The 20,545-nt window shown below is 47.9% G+C and overlaps 1 protein-coding gene across 1 annotated transcript in view; it reads left to right on the plus strand.

Annotated features, from left to right (window-relative positions):
• Positions 1 to 20,545, plus strand: part of rps6kc1 (ribosomal protein S6 kinase polypeptide 1) — a 225,286-nt gene that overhangs the window by 30,768 nt on the left and 173,973 nt on the right. The window contains exon 4 of the mRNA XM_072508923.1: positions 6,359 to 6,474. Within this exon, the coding sequence (XP_072365024.1) occupies positions 6,359 to 6,474 (116 nt within the window). The remainder of the gene's footprint in view (positions 1 to 6,358; positions 6,475 to 20,545) is intronic.

Consider the following 20,545-nt stretch of genomic DNA (forward strand, 5'->3'; position numbering starts at 1 on the left):
GCACTTCCTGATGATGGATGTCAGAGCCACTGGACGATAGTCATTAAGGCACGCTGCTTGGCTTTTTTTTTTGTACAGGGATGATGGTCGTCTTTTTGAAGTAGATAGGGACCTCCGATTGTTGTAAAGAGAGGTTGAAGATGTCTGCGAATACCCCCGCCAGCTGATCCGCGCAAGACCTGACACCATCTCAGACTAAAGACACCATCTCCTTTAAAACTGAGATGAGGAGGAATTCCTTCAGCCAGAGGGTGGTGAATCTGTGGAACTCTTTGCCGCAGAAGGCTGTGGAGGCCAGATCACTGAGTGTCTTTAAGACATATAGATAGGTTCTTGATTAATAAGGGGATCAGGGCAGGAGAGTGGGAATGAGAAAAATATCAGCCATGATTGAATGGCAGAGCAGACTCGATGGGCCGAGTGGCCTAATTCTGCTCCTATGTCTTATGGTCTTATGATGAGTACAAGGATGGATATACGGTGAAATGAACTTCTTGGATCATGAAGCAAGGGGTTATCCATGAGGGAGAATTAGAGACAGAAAATGAAATAGGGGAATTGTAGTTGTGAGAGATTCTATAACTTGGACTATTTACTTCTATGATCAGGGCTCTCTAATAGCTTCTCAAAAGCTAGCGTAAAGGGTGGAATGAAACTTCAGTAAGTTTCTCAAAAAGGGAGGGATATCAACAAGTAGTTGTAGTTTTGGAAGGATCCACTTGGTTGGGAAAGAGACTTCATGAGAGAGATGTAGTCTTTTGAGAGAATTTGTTGAATTAGGCCCTAGATTATATTGCGAGACTACAATGATAGTGTTAGTCCTGTTGCCATGTACTGAATATGTGAGCGAAATAAATTAGATATGGCAACATGTAAAAATAGTTAAATGGCTTGTTATTCTTGGGAAGACCAAATGCTCCACCGGTCTCTCTTCAGCATAATTGCTTCACAGCTCCAGGGTCCCAGGTTCGATTCCGGCTTGGGTCACTGTCTGTGCGGAGTCTGCACATCCTCCCCGTGTATGCGTGGGTTTCCTCCAGGTGCTCCGGTTTCCTCCCACAGTCCAAAGATGTACAGGTTAGGTGGATTGGCCATGATAAGTTGCCCTTGGTGTCCAAAATTGCCCTTAGTGTTGGGTGGGGTTACTGGGTTATGGGGATAGGATGGAGGTGTTGACCTTGGGTAGGGTGCTCTTTCCAAGAGCCGGTGTAGACTCGATGGGCCGAATGGCCTCCTTCTGCACTGTAAATTCTATGATTTCTATAATCCCCCACCATCTTCGATGAAGGGTCCCTATTTCTTCCTCCCCAGAGCTGGTCACCCTCAGACTAACAACCCTCTGAGAAAATAACTTCCTCTTCAACTTTGTCTAAAATGGGAGACCTCTTATTTTAAGACTTCTCCTCCCTAGTTCTTGATTTCCCCACGCGAGAAAGCATCCTCTCAACATCCACGCTGTTGAGCCCCTGAGAAGCTGGTACGTTTCAGTGCGATCACCCCAATTCTTCTAAATTCCCAACGGGTATAGGCCCAATCTGTTCAACCTCTCATCATGAAACAAACCCCTCATCCCAGGAACAACCTAGTGAACCTTTTCTAATTGTAATGTATTAACTGTATTATAGGGAATGCAGCAACCAGTATATGAACAACAAGCTCCCACAACCAGCATAATGTAAGGATTAAATCTGTTTTGGCGATGTTGATTTAGGGATAAGTATTGGCAGGGACGTCAGGGAGAACTTCACTGCTCTTCTTCACATCCTCTTCACATGGTGCCATTGGTACATCCATGTGTACAACCAGCTGAGAGAACAGACAGGAGATTTAATATCTTATTCAGTATAGCACCTTTGACAACACCGAACTCTGCCAATGCTGCACTAAAATGTCAGCCTCAAATTTGTCTTCAGGCCTCTGAAGTGATGCTTGAATGCACACCCTTCACTCAGGCGACAGTGGTACCACTGAACGAGGCTGACACCCCGCTGGAAAGATGGCGTAGAAAGGAAGACTCCACGTCCTTTGGTCATTCGTGAACATTCTAAAACAGGAAGAAGTGGAACAAAAGGAAGAGACTTCATCTGAATTGACATGATATTGATACTCCCCTCGGTCGGTAGCTAGGTGGTGGGGGAGAAAGGAATAAAGAAGCCAAAGGCAGCAGACTCAAAAAGAGGGGAAAGATAAAGTATGTTGAAGGTCAAACAGATTCAGTAGATAGATGTTTAGATATAGAGCAAGGGATGGCAATGACTAGTTTATATACTGACCCATGCAGCAAGCAGTTGTGTGATCCCTAAGGATACGACTATATGCAAAACTAGAACAGACAAAACAGTTTGGTGTGGATGAGGGGAATGAATGCCTCCCCCTCCCAGGTTTCATTATATAGAATAAGGGGTCTTTGTTAGATAAGAACTTATATTTACCTGGAGCCTTTCCTATCCTCCAAATGCCCTGAGCAACTTCAGAATCAACGGGTTACTTCTGAAGGGTCGAGAGGAATCTCTGCTGTTTCAAATAGCAGGTTGGAACCATTTCCAGGTCCCAACCTCGCTTTCTGGCAACGCAGCCAATAGCATGATCTTCCAGGAAATGGCAACCCCAATCCAGTTGAGGACAGTAGACAAGTTCCTGGGCTGCGGGCCCAATCAGAAGGCCTGCAGCCTTGGACAGATGGCAGTCCTATTGACAAGAGTTGGGTGCTGACTCTGTAGGTGGTGGACCACGTGGGCACCTCCACCTTGATGACTTGCAATTTTGTAAAAATTACCTGTGGGTCACAGTTGCCCAGGTCATGACAGTTCAGAGGGACCCCCCCGCAGGATGACCTGCAGCTATGTCCTGCTGAACATGCAGGCTCTGTGAGTGGACAGGAAGGTGTAAAAAGCCTCTCGGCCATCTGTTTGAAAGCTGCCTCCAGCGATGCCCTATTTGCCACTGGGAAAATCACATTGGGGCCCTCAATTTGCCTACAATTGGGCATGTAAATATATGTGCAGATTGGCTAACTGTTGATACTGGGCGGCTATCCCTTTGCCCCTCTACCCAACCTCCGGCAATATTGGCCAGAGCCAGGAACTTGTTTTCCTGTTTACCCATGCCTTCCGTCCTACTTTCCTCACCATCTCAACTCCATGGGACCAGGGAGGACTCTGCCTGTGGTCTCTGCTGGGTCAGCAAATGTAGCAGCTCAGTACAGCAATGTTCCAACAGCAAGCAAATAACACTAAGATAATGACCAGTTTGGGCGGCACAGTGGCGCAGTGGTTAACACTGCTGCCTCATGGCGTCGAGGACCCGGGTTCGATCCTGGCCCCAGGTCACTGTCCATGTGGAGCTTACAACATTCTCCCCGTGTCTGTGTCGGTCTCATTCCCACAACCCAGAGATGTGCAGGGTAGGTGGATTGGCCACGCTAAATTGCCCTTAATTGGAAAAAAGAATTGGGCACTTTAAATTTAAACAGATAATGACCAGTTAGTCATTTTTTAAATGACGCTCGTTGAAGGATAATTATTGTCCATGAGACCGATAAGAACTGACTTAATGTTCTCCAAATAGTGCCAAGGGAATAAACCGACAGGGCCTTGATTTTTGAAAGGCCATGTGCTGGATTCTCCGATTTGGAGGCTGTCCCCATGTCGGCGTGGGAACGGTGGAAAACTGGCGCAAAACGGCCACCTATTCCCCATTTGCTGGGGGCGAGCTGCGTAGAGAACCCGGCTCTAGCTGACGTTATGGCGTGGATAATTGCCGGGTCTGGCCGCGCGTGCGCACAGCGGCGGCCTGCAGCGGTCACACCGTGCTTCATGGCGGATGCCGCTCGCAGACCCGGCCCGCAAAATAGTCCCCCCCCCCCCCCTTCAGCCCGCTTGCGTGCCCCAGACCTCCCCACCATTCCCCCAGCCTCGACTAATGTCCCCCCTACCCACGGGTCGGCCCTCCCCTGACTGTGGCGGCGCTGGACTGAGTCCACAGCTGCCATGCTGAGTTCCCGACGGGTGAGACCATGAGCAACCCACGCCGTCGGGGATTTGGCCGGTTGGGGGCAGAGCATCTGGGGGGTGGGGCCTCTGGCAACGGCCTGAGGTTGCCTGAGGCCATGGATCCGTGGCGAGTACGCTGCTTTGGAGGGGGTGAAGCATCGCGAAAGCGCCGCCGGTCCCGATTCTGTTGGGAATTTGGATTCTCCGGCTCGTCGCCAAACGAGATTTTGGTGTCGGCGATCGGCTCAGAGAATCCACCCCCATATCTCCAACAGTGTAGCACTCCCTCGGTATTGCACTGAGGTTTCAGACTATGTGCTCACTTGAACCTATAACCCTCTGAGTCCGAGGCTATAAGAACATAAACAGCAGACCATATGGTCCCTCACCCTGCTTTGCTCTTTAGTACAACCATTACTGATGTACTGTCTTGACTCCACTTTCCTCACTAAACTCACGATCCCTTAAGGGATCAAAACTCTTTGTTTCTCAACCTTGAGTATGCACAGTGATAGTGTTATGCACCCATGAATGCAACTAATCGATGTGAATAACTGAGAAACTTTAAAAAGTTGCAGGCTGTTACTGTTTATTCACAAGCATGTCATTCATTTTCATCAAATATCTTTGTTAATATTCTAAATGACTTCTGCATCAGATCCTGGGATACTTCTGTTGGCCCTATCTTTAAACCTTGATCGCTGTGGAGAATTGAATAATAATTCTAGAACTCTTTGACTAAGTTTATAGTTTTGTTTTTAAGTTGAAAGTGTGAGGCCTGTCCCGGAGCTATTGTACCTATCCTCGGAACAGTTGGGATGTTCCAATATTTAAAAAAAATTTAAAGTACACAATTCTTTTTTTTTCCCAATTAAAAGGTCAATTTAGCGTGGCCAATCCACCTACCCTGCACATCTTTGGGTTGTGGATCGAATGTTCCATGTTGGCATCTGGGGGGGTGGGTGGGGGACCTCTGTTCTGGGAGAAATAATATGTAAAACCAATATTCAATTTGCTTGCCCCAATAATTGATAAATGCCTCTATGCATTACTGTAAATATTAACTTCTGAGATTTCCCAATAACCTCTTCTCAAAGAAACTCACGCAACACCTCTGCAAGGCTTTGATGAGATGTGCAATTTAATTGGTTATCAGTTTTATGTCACAAATAAATAATTGTAATCAGCATAAAGAAAATTACTCAATGTGAGCTGTTTTGATTTGTATCATTATATTGGGATTATGAATTTTTAAAAAAATCTATATGATTGTTGTGATTTGCTGTACACTAGTCACAGCTTGCAGCCCACTGCAATGATATAATTAATACTGGGGTTGATGTATTATTTGGACAAGTGAAGCAGCCATGTCCTTCAGAATATGATGGCCCTCTGTGTCTCATGGGAAAGGTACTATTTCCTTAAAATCAATTGATGCTATTTTATGTTTATATTGACTGGACTAAAGCAAAGTCTGTGACTGCAATAAATCCAGTCCAACCATCTCACTCTAGTTTACATTTACAGATGTACTTTGTAAAGTCTGTGATATGTGGAAAAAAACTGGACAGAATTTTATGGTCCACCATTGACTGGTTTGAAGGTGTGTTTTTGAGGGAGGAGGTTGCGGTAGTGCATACCGACTGCCTACCTGCCTGCCCCAACCTGTCACCTGTTTTATGGGGGCTAGTTGAGGTGGAGGGTCTGCATTTGGGTCTACTTAAGGCTACTTAAAGTGCCTCATCTGGTTCCAGCTGCTATTTTACAGCATGAGACTGGCCCTTGCCAGGTCGGGAGTCTAATAACTTTTACTGGGTGAGCTGGTGTTGGGCAATAGAGTGCAGGGACCTCCTTTTTGGGGGCTCTTGTGTCCGTTGGATGTACTCCCTCAAGGTCATACTCTCTCAATTCTTTCCCCCCATTTCCTGGGCTCTCGAACTTGGCCCCCCCCCATCCCCTTGCTAGGCTGATACCCTGCACCTATCTGAAGTTCGGCCTCCATTAGCTGCTCTTCTTTGGGAACTGCCTGTAGGCCCAGTAGTGGCCAACGCTCTAACCTCGTGCTGCGCGAACTACAGAACTGCTTGCTTATTAGATTGGGCAACAGCTCTCTGGCCAACAGCTCTCTAAGATAGGATTCTCTCCCCAAATGAGGGTGCGTCTCACACTTTGCAAATTAATGTTCTGCCTTAAATGGCAGTAGAGCAGCCAGTATTGGCAGGAATGCAGTTCCCGTTGACTCTTTGGGTGGTGGGTCTGTCCTTTCTCTTGAATGTTTGATTCTATCCGGAGGAGAGTGTGTAGTCCGTATAATTTACAAGTGAAATATAACTAGGAAAAAATGTTAACTACATATTTGGTTGCAGGTCGTTTTGATGAGACTGTGATTGAAGAAAGAAGACAATGTGCTGAAGATCTCCTGCAATTCTCTGCAAATATCCCCGCTTTGTACAACAGTAAACAGCTTGAAGATTTCTTTAAGGTATATGCTGTTTATGTTCCGTTTTTGTAAAGGGGAATTTTGGGAAAGGAGAAAACAATCTGAAACATGGTGCATATTTTGTAAAAGTGCCGTTGATAATGGAAGATATATCTCGGATGTAGTTTTAAGGGGGGTGTTAAAGGAGAGAAGTAAAGGGGTTTTTTTTTTTATTAAATATTTTATTGAAAATTTTTGGTCAACCAACACAGTACATTGTGCATCCTTTACACAATATTATAACAGCACAAATAACAATGACCTATTTTATAAACAAAAAATGAATAAATAATAAATAACAAAAATGAAAACTAGCCCTAATTGGCAACTGCCTTGTCACAAGTAACACTCTCCAAAAATATAATTTAACAGTCCAATATATAATTATCTGTAGCAACGACCTATACATACTATACAGTATATATGAACAACCCTGAGAGTCCTTCTGGTTCCTCCCCCCCCCCCCCCCCCCGGATCCTGGGCTGCTGCTCCTGCCTTCTTTTTCCCATTCCGTCTATCTTTCTGCGAGGTATTCGACGAACGGTTGCCACCGCCTGGTGAACCCTTGAGCCGACCCCCTTAGGACGAACTTAATCCGCTCTAGCTTTATAAACCCCGCCATGTCATTTATCCAGGTCTCCACCCCCGGGGGCTTGGCTTCTTTGCACATTAGCAATATCCTGCGCCGGGCTACTAGGGACGCAAAGGCCAAAACATCGGCCTCTCTCGCCTCCTGCACTCCCGGCTCTTGTGCAACCCCAAATATAGCCAACCCCCAGCTTGGTTCGACCCGGACTCCTACTACTTTTGAAAGCACCTTTGTCACCCCCATCCAAAACCCCTGTAGTGCCGGGAATGACCAAAACATATGGGTATGATTCGCTGGGCTTCTCGAGCACCTCGCACACCTATCCTCCACCCCAAAAAAGTTACTGAGCCGTGCTCCAGTCATATGCGCCCTGTGTAATACCTTAAACTGAATCAGGCTTAGCCTGGCACACGAGGACGACGAGTTTACCCTGCTTAGGGCATCTGCCCACAGCCCCTCCTCGATCTCCTCCCCCAGCTCTTCTTCCCATTTCCCTTTTAGTTCATCTACCATAGTCTCCCCTTCGTCCCTCATTTCCCTATATATATCTGACACCTTACCATCCCCCACCCATGTCTTTGAGATCACTCTGTCCTGCACCTCTTGTGTCGGGAGCTGCGGGAATTCCCTCACCTGTTGCCTCGCAAAAGCCCTCAGTTGCATATACCTGAATGCGTTCCCTTGGGGCAACCCATATTTCTCGGTCAGTGCTCCCAGACTCGCGAACTTCCCATCCACAAACAGATCTTTCAGTTGCGTTATTCCTGCTCTTTGCCACATTCCATATCCCCCATCCATTCCCCCCGGGGCAAACCTATGGTTGTTTCTTATCGGGGACCCCCCAAGGCTCCAGTCTTTCCCCTATGCCGTCTCCACTGTCCCCAAATCTTCAGTGTAGCCACCACCACCGGGCTTGTGGTGTAGTTCCTCGGTGAGAACGGCAATGGGGCTGTCACCATAGCCTGTAGGCTAGTCCCCCTACAGGACGCCCTCTCTAATCTCTTCCATGCCGCTCCCTCCTCCTCTCCCATCCACTTACTCACCATTGAAATATTAGCGGCCCAATAATACTCACTTAGGCTCGGTAGTGCCAGCCCCCCCTATCCCTGCTACGCTGTAAGAATCCCTTCCTCACTCTCGGGGTCTTCCCAGCCCACACAAAACCCATGATGCTCTTTTCAATCCTTTTAAAAAAAGCCTTCGTGATCACCACCGGGAGGCACTGAAACACAAAGAGGAATCTCGGGAGGACCACCATCTTAACCGCCTGCACCCTCCCTGCCAGTGACAGGGATACCATATCCCATCTCTTGAAATCCTCCTCCATTTGTTCCACCAACCGCGCTAAATTTAACCTATGCAATGTGCCCCAATTCTTAGCTATCTGGATCCCCAGGTAACAAAAGTCCCTTGTTACCTTCCTCAACGGTAGGTCCTCTATTTCTCTACTCTGCTCCCCTGGATGCACCACAAACAACTCACTTTTCCCCATGTTCAATTTATACCCTGAAAAATCCCCAAACTCCCCAAGTATCCGCATTATTTCTGTCATCCCCTCCACCGGGTCCGCCACGTATAGTAGCAAATCGTCTGCATACAAAGATACCCGGTGTTCTTCTCCTCCCCTAAGTACTCCCCTCCACTTCTTGGAACCCCTCAACGCTATCGCCAGGGGCTCAATCGCCAGTGCAAACAATAATGGGGACAGAGGGCATCCCTGCCTTGTCCCTCTATGGAGCCGAAAATATGCAGATCCCCGTCCATTCGTGACCACGCTCGCCACTGGGGCCCTATACAACAGCTGCACCCATCTAACATACCCCTCTCCAAAACCAAATCTCCTCAACACCTCCCACAAATAATCCCACTCCACTCTATCAAATGCTTTCTCGGCATCCATCGCCACTACTATCTCCGTTTCTCCCTCTGGTGGGGCCATCATCATTACCCCTAACAACCTCCGTATATTCGTGTTCAGCTGTCTCCCCTTCACAAACCCAGTTTGGTCCTCGTGGACCACCCCTGGGACACATTCCTCTATTCTCATTGCCATTACCTTGGCCAGGACCTTGGCATCTACATTTAGGAGGGAAATAGGTCTATAGGACCCGCATTGTAGCGGGTCCTTTTCCTTCTTTAAGAGAAGCGATATCGTTGCTTCAGACATAGTCGGGGGCAGTTGTCCCCTTTCCTTTGCCTCATTAAAGGTCCTCGTCAGTACTGGGGTGAGCAAGTCCACATATTTTCTATAGAATTCGACTGGGAATCCATCCGGTCCCGGGGCCTTTCCCGCCTGCATGCTCCTAATTCCTTTCACCACTTCTTCTACCTCGATCTGTGCTCCCAGTCCCACCTTTCCTGCTCTTCCACCTTGGGAAATTCCAGCCGATCCAAGAAGCCCATCATTCTCTCCCTCCCATCCGGGGGTTGAGCTTCATATAATTTTTTATAAAATGTCTTGAACACTCCATTCACTCTCTCCGCTCCCCGCTCCATCTCTCCTTCCTCTTCCCTCACTCCCCCTATTTCCCTCGCTGCTCCCCTTTTCCTCAATTGGTGTGCCAGCAACCTGCTCGCCTTCTCCCCATATTCGTACTGTACACCCTGTGCCTTCCTCCATTGTGCCTCTGCAGTGCCTGTAGTCAGCAAGTCAAATTCTACATGTAGCCTTTGCCTTTCCCTGTACAGTCCCTCCTCCGGTGCTTCCGCATATTGTCTGTCCACCCTCAAAAGTTCTTGCAGCAACCGCTCCCGTTCCTTACTCTCCTGCTTCCCTTTATGTGCCCTTATTGATATCAGCTCCCCTCTAACCACCGCCTTCAACGCCTCCCAGACCACTCCCACCTGGACCTCCCCATTATCATTGAGTTCCAAGTACTTTTCAATGCACCCCCTCACCCTTAGACACACCCCCTCATCTGCCATTAGTCCCATGTCCATTCTCCAGGGTGGGCGCCCTCCTGTTTCCTCCCCTATCTCCAAGTCCACTCAGTGTGGAGCGTGATCCGAAATGGCTATAGCCGTATACTCCGTTCCCTTCACCTTCGGGATCAATGCCCTACCCAGCACAAAAAAGTCTATTCGCGAGTAGACTTTATGGACATAGGAGAAAAACGAGAACTCCTTACTCCTAGGTCTGCTAAATCTTCACGGGTCTACACCTCCCATCTGCTCCATAAAATCTTTAAGTACCTTGGCTGCTGCCGGCCTCCTTCCAGTCCTGGACTTCGACCTATCCAGCCCTGGTTCCAACACCGTATTAAAATCTCCCCCCATTATTAGCTTTCCCATCTCCAGGTCCGGAATGCGTCCTAGCATCCGCCTCATAAAATTGGCATCATCCCAGTTCGGGGCATATACGTTTACCAAAACCACCGTCTTCCCCCTGTAGTTTGCCACTCACCATCACGTATCTGCCCCCGTTATCCGCCACTATAGTCTTTGCCTCGAACATTACCCGCTTCCCCACTAATATAGCCACCCCCCTGTTTTTCGCATCTAGCCCCGAATGGAACACCTGCCCCACCCATCCTTTGCGTAGCCTAACCTGGTCTATCAGTTTCAGGTGCGTTTCCTGTAACATAACCACATCTGCCTTAAGTTTCTTAAGGTGTGCGAGTACCCGTGCCCTCTTTATCGGCCCGTTCAGCCCTCTCACGTTCCACGTGATCAGCCGAGTTGGGGGGCTTCCTACCCCCCCCCCCCCCTTGTCGATTAGCCATCACCTTTTTCCAGCTCCTCACCCGGTTCCCACGCAGCTGTATCTCCCCCAGGCGGTGCCCCCCCGCCCATCCTCTCCCATACCAGCTCCCCCCTCTCCCCAGCAGCAGCAACCCAGTAATTCCCCCCTCCCACCCCCCCCCCCCCCCGCTAGATCCCCCGCTAGCGTAATTACTCCCCCCATGTTGCTCCCAGAAGTCAGCAAACTCTGGCTGACCTCGGCTTCCCCCCCGTGACCTCGGCTCGCACCGTGCGACGCCCCCATCTTCCTGCTTCTCTATTCCCGCCATGATTATCATAGCGCGGGAACCAAGCCCGCGCTTCTCCCTTGGCCCCGCCCCCAATGGCCAACGCCCCATCTCCTCCACCTCCCCTCCTCCCCCCATCACCACCTGTGGGAGAGAGAAAAGTTACCACATCGCAGGATTAGTACATAAAACCCCTCTTTGCCCCCCACATTCGCCCCACCACTTTGTTCGAACGTTCTTTTTAATAACCCGCTCATTCCAGTTTTTCTTCCACAATAAAAGTCCACGCTTCATCCGCCGTCTCAAAGTAGTGGTGCCTCCCTCGATATGTGACCCACAGTCTTGCCGGTTGCAGCATTCCAAATTTTATCTTCTTTTTATGAAGCACCGCCTTGGCCCGATTAAAGCTCGCCCTCCTTCTCGCCACCTCCGCACTCCAGTCTTGATAAACGCGGATCACCGCGTTCTCCCATTTACTGCTCCGAGTTTTCTTCGCCCATCTAAGGACCATTTCTCTATCCTTAAAATGGAGGAATCTCACCACTATGGCTCTGGGAATTTCTCCTGCTCTCGGTCCTCGCGCCATCACTCGGTATGCTCCCTCCACCTCCAACGGACCCGCCGGGGCCTCCGCTCCCATTAACGAGTGCAACATCGTGCTCACATATGCCCCGACGTCCGCTCCCTCCACACCTTCAGGAAGACCAAGAATCCTCAGGTTGTTCCTCCTTGTGTTGTTTTCCAGTGCCTCCAACCTTTCCACACATCGTTTCTGATGTGCCTCCTGCGTCTCCGTCTTCACCACCAGGCCCTGTATGTCGTCCTCATTCTCGGCTGCCTTTGCCTTCACGACCCGAAGCTCCCGCTCCTGGGTCTTTTGTTCCTCCTTTAGCCCTTCGATCGCCTGTAGTATCGGGGCCAACAGCTCTTTCTTCATTTCCTTTTTGATCTCTTCCACACAGCATTTCAAGAACTCTTGTTGTTCAGGGCCCCATGTTAAACTGCCACCTTCCGACGCCATCTTGGTTTTTGCTTGCCTTCCTTGCCGCTGTTCTAAAGGATCCACTGCAATCTGGCCACTTTCTCCTCCTTTTTCCATCCGTATCCAGGGGGGATTCCCTTCTGGTTTACCGCACAGTGTTTTTAGCCGTCAAAATTGCCGTTGGGGCTCCTATCAAGAGCCCAAAAGTCCGTTTCACAGGGAGCTGCCGAAACGTGCGACTCAGCTGGTCATCGCCGCACCCGGAAGTCGGAGAGAAGTAAAGTTGAAGAGATGACTGGTGGCATGGTGTTCAGGAGTAGGCCATTCGGCCATTCGAGCCTGCACTGCTATTCATTATGATCATTGCTGATCACCCATCTCAGTAACCTGTTCCCGCTTTCCTCCCATATCCTTTGATCCCCTTAGCCCCAAGAGCTATATCTAACTCCTTCTTGAAAACATACAATGTTTTGGCCTCAACTACTTCTGTGGTAGCAAATTTGCTATCTGTCTCTAGGTAAAGACGTTTTTCCTCCTCTCAGTCCTAACTCATTTATCCCATATCCTTAGACTGTGACCTCTGGTTCTGGACTCCCCTGACATCAAGAACATCCTTCCTGTATCCACACTGTCTAGTCCTGTTAGAATTTTATAGGTTTCTATAAGATTCCTCCCTCATTCTTCTAAATTCCAGCAAATATAATCCTAACCAACTCAATCTCTCCTACATCAGTCTGCCCGCCATCCCAGGAATCAGTCTGGTAAACCTTTTGTTGTACTCTCTCTCTAGCAAGAACCATCCTTCCTCGGATAAGGAGACCGAAACTGCACACAATATTCCAGGTGTGGCCACACCAAGGCCCTGTATAATTGCAGCAAGACATCCCTGCTCCTGCATTTGAATCCTCTTGCTCTGAAGGCAAACATACCATTTGCCTTCTTTACCACCTGCTGTACCTGCATGCTTGCTTTCGGCAACTGGTGTACAAGGACACTTGGGTCTTGTTGCACATTCCTGTCTCTCAATCTATAGCCAATCCGATAATAATCTGCCTTCCTGTTTTTGCTATCAAAGCGGATAACGTCCCATTTCTTCAAATTATACTGCATCTGCCATTCATTTTCCTACTCACTCAATTTGTCCAAATCACACTGACGCACCTCTGTAGTTCACTCTTCTACCCAGCTTTGTGTTACCTGCAAATTTGGAGATATTACATTTGGTGTCCTAGCACAGATCTCTGTGATACCGCACTAGTAACTGCCTGCTATTTAGAAAAAGACCCATTAATTCCTACACGGTTTCCTGTCAGTAGCATTGTTTATCTTTACTGAAACTGTTTTCCATCCATCCCGATACATTACCTCCAATCCCATGCACTTTAATTTTACACACTAATCTCTTACGTGGGACTTTGTCAAAAGCCTTCTGAAAGTCTATCCACTGGCTCCCCCTCATCAACTCTCCTCATTACATCCTCGAACAATTCCAGTAGATTTGCTGAGCATGATTTCCCATGGATGGTGATGTGGGTCAAGAGCGAACAGAAGAGGTCAGAGTCAGAAAAAGTGTGTTATTGAATGTGATTGCTGGGCTGCAGTGGTCAGTTGTATGGATCACCAAGGTGTACAATGCGGTGATGATGATCATTGGGAACCATCGGCTATATCTATCATGAAAGGAAGTCACTAAAATCTTGTCACGGGTGTCTCTCTCTTGCAATTGTTCTGTTGTGTTCCATGTCACCTTGGGGATATAACGGCGTTAATAAAAATGGAAATGTTAAATCCTTTTTGGATGTTACAATAGATGATGGATCTTAATTTTTAATGTGGTCCTTTTTGTTTCTGTGCCACTTATGCTTCAGCCTTTGATCACAATGTCAGTGTACAGAAAATCAATAAAGCAAACTATCTGTTCTTTTAATGTGACCGCAGATCACAAATGTCCTGGGTGCCTGCACGACATTGCAGGCCAAGATTTGGCAGTTGTGCGGCAACTTCAGTTTCCGTAAAGATAAGCAATGCTACTGACAATGAAAGCGATAAAATGGCTGGGGCTTTTTATTAATATTTAGCTGTCAATTTTTGCACCAAATGCCCTTTTTGGTGTTCAAGTGAGGACTTCTACAAGAAGAGATCACAAGTCATGCACGTTTAGAACAACGTTTTATTGTTCCTTCAGCCTTTTTCCATACAGCTTTAAAGACTGCATTATTTATACACTTGACTGCATCTGGAAGGCCCCTCCATCTTGGATTGCAGGGAGTAAACTTGGAGCTATTGTTTTGAAACAAATGTAGATGTGATGCATTTTGCATGGATTTTATTTCAACAGGGGAGTCTGCAGCAAGTATTAATGTATCTGTTTAATCGGCAATATTAATTTGAACCTTACTTTTGAGCATCAAAGCTCTTGCTCTGGAAATGTAAAAATCCAGCCATCGCCTGCTGAACCTCCGCACTAATCTCCCAGCCAATCCACCCCCTAGAATTTTAGAATATCCTACTCCTCTTAATTCAAAGCAGTTTGTTTGTTGTTGTTGAAAAAATTCCATTGTTCTGTTTTAATGAAATGATATAAGAGGAAGATTTCAATTCCAAATTGTGCAGAATTCAATTAACTGGGGACAACCAGCTTCAGTGAGGTAAGAATGGATCTGACCTCCTGTGGAGGGGATGACAGAGGTTATGCAGATATTGAAGGAGTTTGGTGATTTTTCGGATATAGGCTTAATATGGGGGAAGAGTGAGCTTTTCGTAGTACACCCCGGGGATCAGGGAAGAGGGATAGACAACCTGCCGTTGAGGAGAGCGGAAAGGAGCTTCCGATATTTGAGGATTCAGGTAGCCAGGAGCTGGGGAACTTTACACAAACTTAATCTGACGCGGCTGGTGGAGCAGATGGAGGAGGATTTCTAGAGGTGGGATATGCTGCCGCTCTCATTGGCAGGCAGAGTGCAGGCGGTCAAGATGATGGTCCTCCCAAGGTTTCTTTTTGTGTTTCAATGGCTCCCCATTTTGATCACTAAGGCCTTTTTTAAGAAAATAGATAGGAGTGTTATGAGTTTTGTGTGGGCAGGGAAGACCCCGAGGGTAAGGAGGGGGTTCCTGCAGCGCAGCAGGGACAAAGGGGGACTGGCGTTGCCGAATCTGGACGATTATTACTGGGCCGCCAATGTGGCGATGGTTCGCAAGTGGATGAGTGAGGGAGAGGGGGCGGCGTGGAAGAGGCGGGAGATAGCGTCCTGTAAAGGAACGAGCCTAAAGGTGCTGGTGACGGCGCCGCTACCGCTTTCCCCGAAAAGGTATAACACAAACCCAGTGGTGGCGGCAACCTTAAGGATCTGGGGGCAATGGAGGCGACATAGGGGTGTGACGGGTGCCTCGGTGTGGTCCCCGATCAGGAACAATCATAGGTGTGTGTTCCAGGAAGGATGGACGGAGGGTTCCAGAGCTGGCATCGGGCAGGAATTAGGAGATTGGGAGATTTGTTTATTGACGGGACGTTTGCGAGCTTGGGAGTGCTGGTGGAAAAGTATGAGTTGCCCCCGGGGAATATCTCTAGATACATGCAAGTGAGGGCGTTTATGAGGCAACAGGAGAGGGAATTTCCGCTGCTCCCGACACAGGGAATCCAGGATAGAGTGATTTCGGGGGTATGGGTTGGGGAGGGCAAGGTGTCCGAAATATATCAGGAGATGAGAGAGGAGGAGAAGGCGTTGGTAGAGGAGCTGAAAGGAAAATGGGAAGAAGAGCTGGGGGAGGAGATTGAGGAGGGTCTATGGGCTGATGCCCTAAGTAGGGTAAATTCCTCTTCCTCGTGTGCCAGGCTTAGCCTGATACAATTTAAGGTTCTACACAGAGCACACATGACGTGAGCGAGGCTGAGCAGGTTCTTCGGGGTGGAGGACAGGTGCGGGAGGTGCTTGGGAAGCCCGACGAACCACACACACATGTTTTGGTCGTGTCCGGTACTGGAGGGGAGGGCATAGGTGATCTCAAAGGTGGTGAAGGTCCGGGTCAAGCCAGGTTGGGGGTTAGCTATATTTGGGGTAGCGGATGAGCCGGGAGTGCAGGAGGCGAAAGAGGCCGATATTCTGGCCTTTGCGTCCCTGGTAGCCTGGCGAAGGGTCTTACTCATGTGGAAGGAAGCGAAACCCCCCAGCGTGGAGGCCTGGACAAACGATATGGCAGGGTTCATAAAACTGGAATGGATGAAGTTTGCGTTGAGAGGATCGGTTCAGGGGTTCTCCAGGCGGTGGCAACCGTTCCTTGACTATCTCGCGGAACGTTAAGGGAAAATAGATCGTCAGCAGCAGCCCGGAGGGGGGGGGGCAACCTGTTTTGTTCTGGTTGGGGTGGAAGGGGGAGCACTATTTTTTGTTACTTTGTTATATCACTATTTTATTTAAATTATGTTATTTATTAGTTATTGTGTTATCTTTTTTGTTGATTTGTAAGGTGGAAAAATTGTGTTTGAAAACTTTAATAAAATATATTAAAAAAAAAAAAGAATGGATCTGACCCAAATAAATTGGAATCCAAGGTTGGCAGGCAAGACTGCCACTGAACAATGGGCGGCCTTTAAAGAAGAGAGGGTTCGGGCACAGTTAAGGTATACGCCCATGAAGGGGAAAGGTAGGAAAAGCAAATCCATAGAGCCATGAATGACGAAAGATATAGATATTAAAATGAAGCAGAAAATTGTGCTGATAAGGATGTCAGATGGATAATACAACCAAGAATCAGGCTGATTATGGAAGATTCAGAGGGAAATTGAAAAAGCACATGAGAGTGTGTGAGAAGAGGCTGGCAAAGACTTTTGCATTCTTTTTTTGTGGGAATGTAGGTAGCAAAATGGTGGTAAAAGGAGAGTGGGGCAGATTAGGAATCAAAAAGGAGATTTATGTGTCGCGGCAGAGGGCATGGCTGAGATAGTAAATAAATATTTTGCATCTGTTTTACCAAGGAAAAAGATGCTGCGTAGGTCATGGTGAAAGAGGAGATAGTTCAGACACTAGAAAGATTTAAAATTGATAAAGAGGAGGTATTGGACAGGATGTATGTACTTAAGAGTTAAAAAGGTGCCAGGACTGGCTGAGATGCATCCAAGGATACTGATTGAAGCGAGAGTGGAAATTTCAGAAGCATTGGTCATAATTTTCGAGTCTTCCCTGGACTCCGGTTGGTGAATTGCAAATGTTAAACCCTTGTTCAACAAGGGCCTATCTAAAGATAGGCCCAGAACTACGGGCCAGTGGCCAAATGGACTTGAAACGTTAACTGTGTTTCCCGCTCCACAGATGCTGCCAGACCTGCTGGGTTTATCCAGCATTTTCTGTTTTTAGTTCAGATTTATTTTTACTTTTGAACCAGCCTGTTACGCGTGATCAATTTTCGATTTTGAGAGTAATGAGGTGTTTTTTATCAGTGCTGTATGCTCTGCACTATTGACCAAGAGCAAGTTAATGCTTCTTAGTAAGTTACTTTCTTACTGAGACATTGTGAGAGCTGGGCATCATTTTAGGAGAGCAAAGGCTATCTATCGCTAACTACTGCTTAAAAAAATGTAACAGTTGCATCCAAATATTTTTAACATTTATGTTCTTTGTTCCCCCCTGTTAGACTGGCTGACTTTATATGAATGAATGCATGTGTATTTATTTGAAATGCATGTTTGACTTCTGGAATCTGGGGCGAGATTCTCCGACCCCCTGCCGGGTCGGAGAATCGCCGGGGGCTGGCGTGAATCCCGCCCCCGCTGGTTGCCGAATTCTCCACCACAGGATATTCGGCGGGGGCGGGAATCGTGCCGCGCCGGTTGGGCCCCCCCCCCCCCCCCCCCCCCCCCCCCCCCGGCGCGATTCTCTGGCCCGGATGGGCCGAAGTCCCGCCGCTAAAATGCCTGTCCCGCCGGCGTAGATTAAACCACCTACCTTACCGGCGGGACAAGGCGGCGCGGGCGGGCTCCGGGGTCCTGGGAGGGGGCGCGGGGCGATCTGGCCCTGGGGGGTGCCCCCACGGTGGCCTGGCCTGCGATCGGGGCCCACCGATCCGCGGGCGGGCATGTGCCGTGGGGGCACTCTTTCCCTTCCGCCTTCGCCACGGTCTCCACCATGGCGGAGGCGGAAGAGACTCCCTCCACTGCACATGCGCGGGAATGCCGTCAGCGGCCGCTGACACTCCCGCGCATGCGCCACCCGGAGATGTCATTTCCGCGCCAGCTGGCGGGGCACCAAAGGCCTTTTCCGCCAGCTGGCGGGGCGGAAATTCGTCCGCCGCCGGCCTAGCCCCTTAAGGTTGGGGCTTGGCCCCCCAAGATGTGGAGCATTCCACACCTTTGGGGCGGCGAGATGCCCGACTGATTTGCGCCATTTTGGGCGCCAGTCGGCAGACATCGCGCCGTTTCCGGAGAATTTCGCCCCTGGTTGCTGGCACTTTTGATAAAATGAGGGAGTTGAATTAATACACATGAATGACTAATCGAGAGTCATTTTGACTTCAGTAGTGTGAAATGCTGATACCTAATCAGCGACCTGTTGTACATCTCTTTATTTTTAATTTACATTAACTTCAATCGAATTTCAGTGAAAATGTGAAGAGAGTTTGAATGGGCTGCCTATTGACTGTTTTGCAATATCGCTGAAGTGACTAAAATTAAGTTCTGAAGAAGTCATACGGACTCGAAATGTGAATCCTGTTTCTCTCTTCACGAATTCTGTCAAACTTGCTGAGCTTTTACTGCGTTTTCTGGTTTTGTTTAAAATTACCTCCAGTGATCTCAAGGTGGCAATTTAACTTGGTGGTAATTGAGCTATTTTATCCATGTGGAAGAACAACTGATTGAATGGCAGAGCAGGCTCAAAGGGCTGAATTACCCTACTTCTGCTTCTAATTCCTATGAGAAACTACGTTTTCATATAACTGGCTGATCTTGCTGGTGAATAGATTAGACAAGTTTCAAGCCAAGCACTTTGCTTTATCTGTGCCTGGTTGATTTAAAACACTTGGGTGCCACCAGGTGACCAGATAAATTATTGCAGGCACTAAGGTTTCGGTGGCATTTTCTGAATTGTGTTCTCATACAGGTTAATAGTCAATCTATTGTCACAAATATGGGGTTTATAAGATTGTAATGTTTTGGGACTGTCTCTTTAATTTAGGATAATTATACAGTGGCGTTGCCTCACGACGCCGAGGACCCGGGTTCAATCCCAGGTCACTGTCCATTTGGAGTTTGCACATTCTCCCCGTGTCTGTGTGGGTCTCACCCCCAAAACCCAAAAAGATGTGCAGAGTAGGTGGATTGGAAATGGTAAGTTGCCCCTTAATTGGGGGAAAAAAGAATTGGGTACTTTAAATTTAATTTTTTTTAAATTAGGATAATTGAAAGGGGTCATGTGACCTCTTCTCAAGTCTGCCTAACAACAGGCTGGGTGACGTGGCCTTTAAAGATCAAGGGGAAGCCGTGGTTATTTAGGTGTAATGTGTTCACACTTTAAGACAATGGCATAAGCATCTGAGTTCTGTTGAAAAGTCGTTGACCTGAAACATTAACTGTTTCTCTCCACAGATGCTGCCTGACATGCTGAATTTTTCCAGCTTTTCCTTTTGTTCTTATTTTAGATTTCCAGCGTTTTTGTTTTTGCAGCAGCATCTGTGTTTACAGTAGCTGGACTGCTGGTCACCAAAGTTTCGAGGGGTTGTTGAGAATGTAACATTGTAAACAGTTATGTTTTAAACTGTCCATTTACTTCCAAGATAAAAGCGAGTTACGATCTCAAGAATAGATGACCAGCATTTTAATCTGGATACCAGGCCCATGTGATTTACATTGCCATAGAGACTGGCTTTGAGAAACAAAGGTTTTTAAGGTATCGCTGAAAACTCCAAGACATAGTCTTGTCCGTCAGTATCAGAGAGAAGGAGCAGCTAATCTCTCTGGTTCATGCAGAAATGTGGGTGGGAATATGTGCTTGAATTGAAAAGATCAAATTTGTGAATATTTAAAATTAGGCTGCAAGATTCTCATAACTTGCACTAGAGGGAGAATCTCCATAAAATCCTCTCCCTATGAAGGACAGTTCTAGGGTTGAAAGTTACCAGGCTGGGAAAGGAAAAGAACAAAAGTAAACCCTCTAGCTAAAATCATTTTGCATTGGTTCTGGGTGAATTGAATGCCTACCTCAGGGGCACTGTCAAGTATAAATTGTAAAGTGGGATTTTCAGTTGAGTTAAGAATAAAATGGGCATTGGAGGGGGTTCCCTAGGTTGCCGGGATACACCCTGCTGGAGCGACTGCTGCTCCCGGATGTGGAAGGGGAGGGAAGAATTGGGGATATATGCAAGTGGCTGGGGGAGCAGGGAGGTGAGCGGGTGTGAAGGTCAAGGAGAAATGGGAAGCGGAGTTGGGAGGGGAAATCAATTGGGGAGAATGGAGTGAAGCACAGCGCAGGGTAAACGGGACCTCTGCGTGCAAGGATGAGCCTGATACAGTTTAAGGTGGTGCACAGGGTGCATATGACTCGGGCG

This window comes from Scyliorhinus torazame, chromosome 1 (genome assembly GCF_047496885.1).
Source record: "Scyliorhinus torazame isolate Kashiwa2021f chromosome 1, sScyTor2.1, whole genome shotgun sequence".
Classification (NCBI taxonomy): domain Eukaryota; kingdom Metazoa; phylum Chordata; class Chondrichthyes; order Carcharhiniformes; family Scyliorhinidae; genus Scyliorhinus; species Scyliorhinus torazame.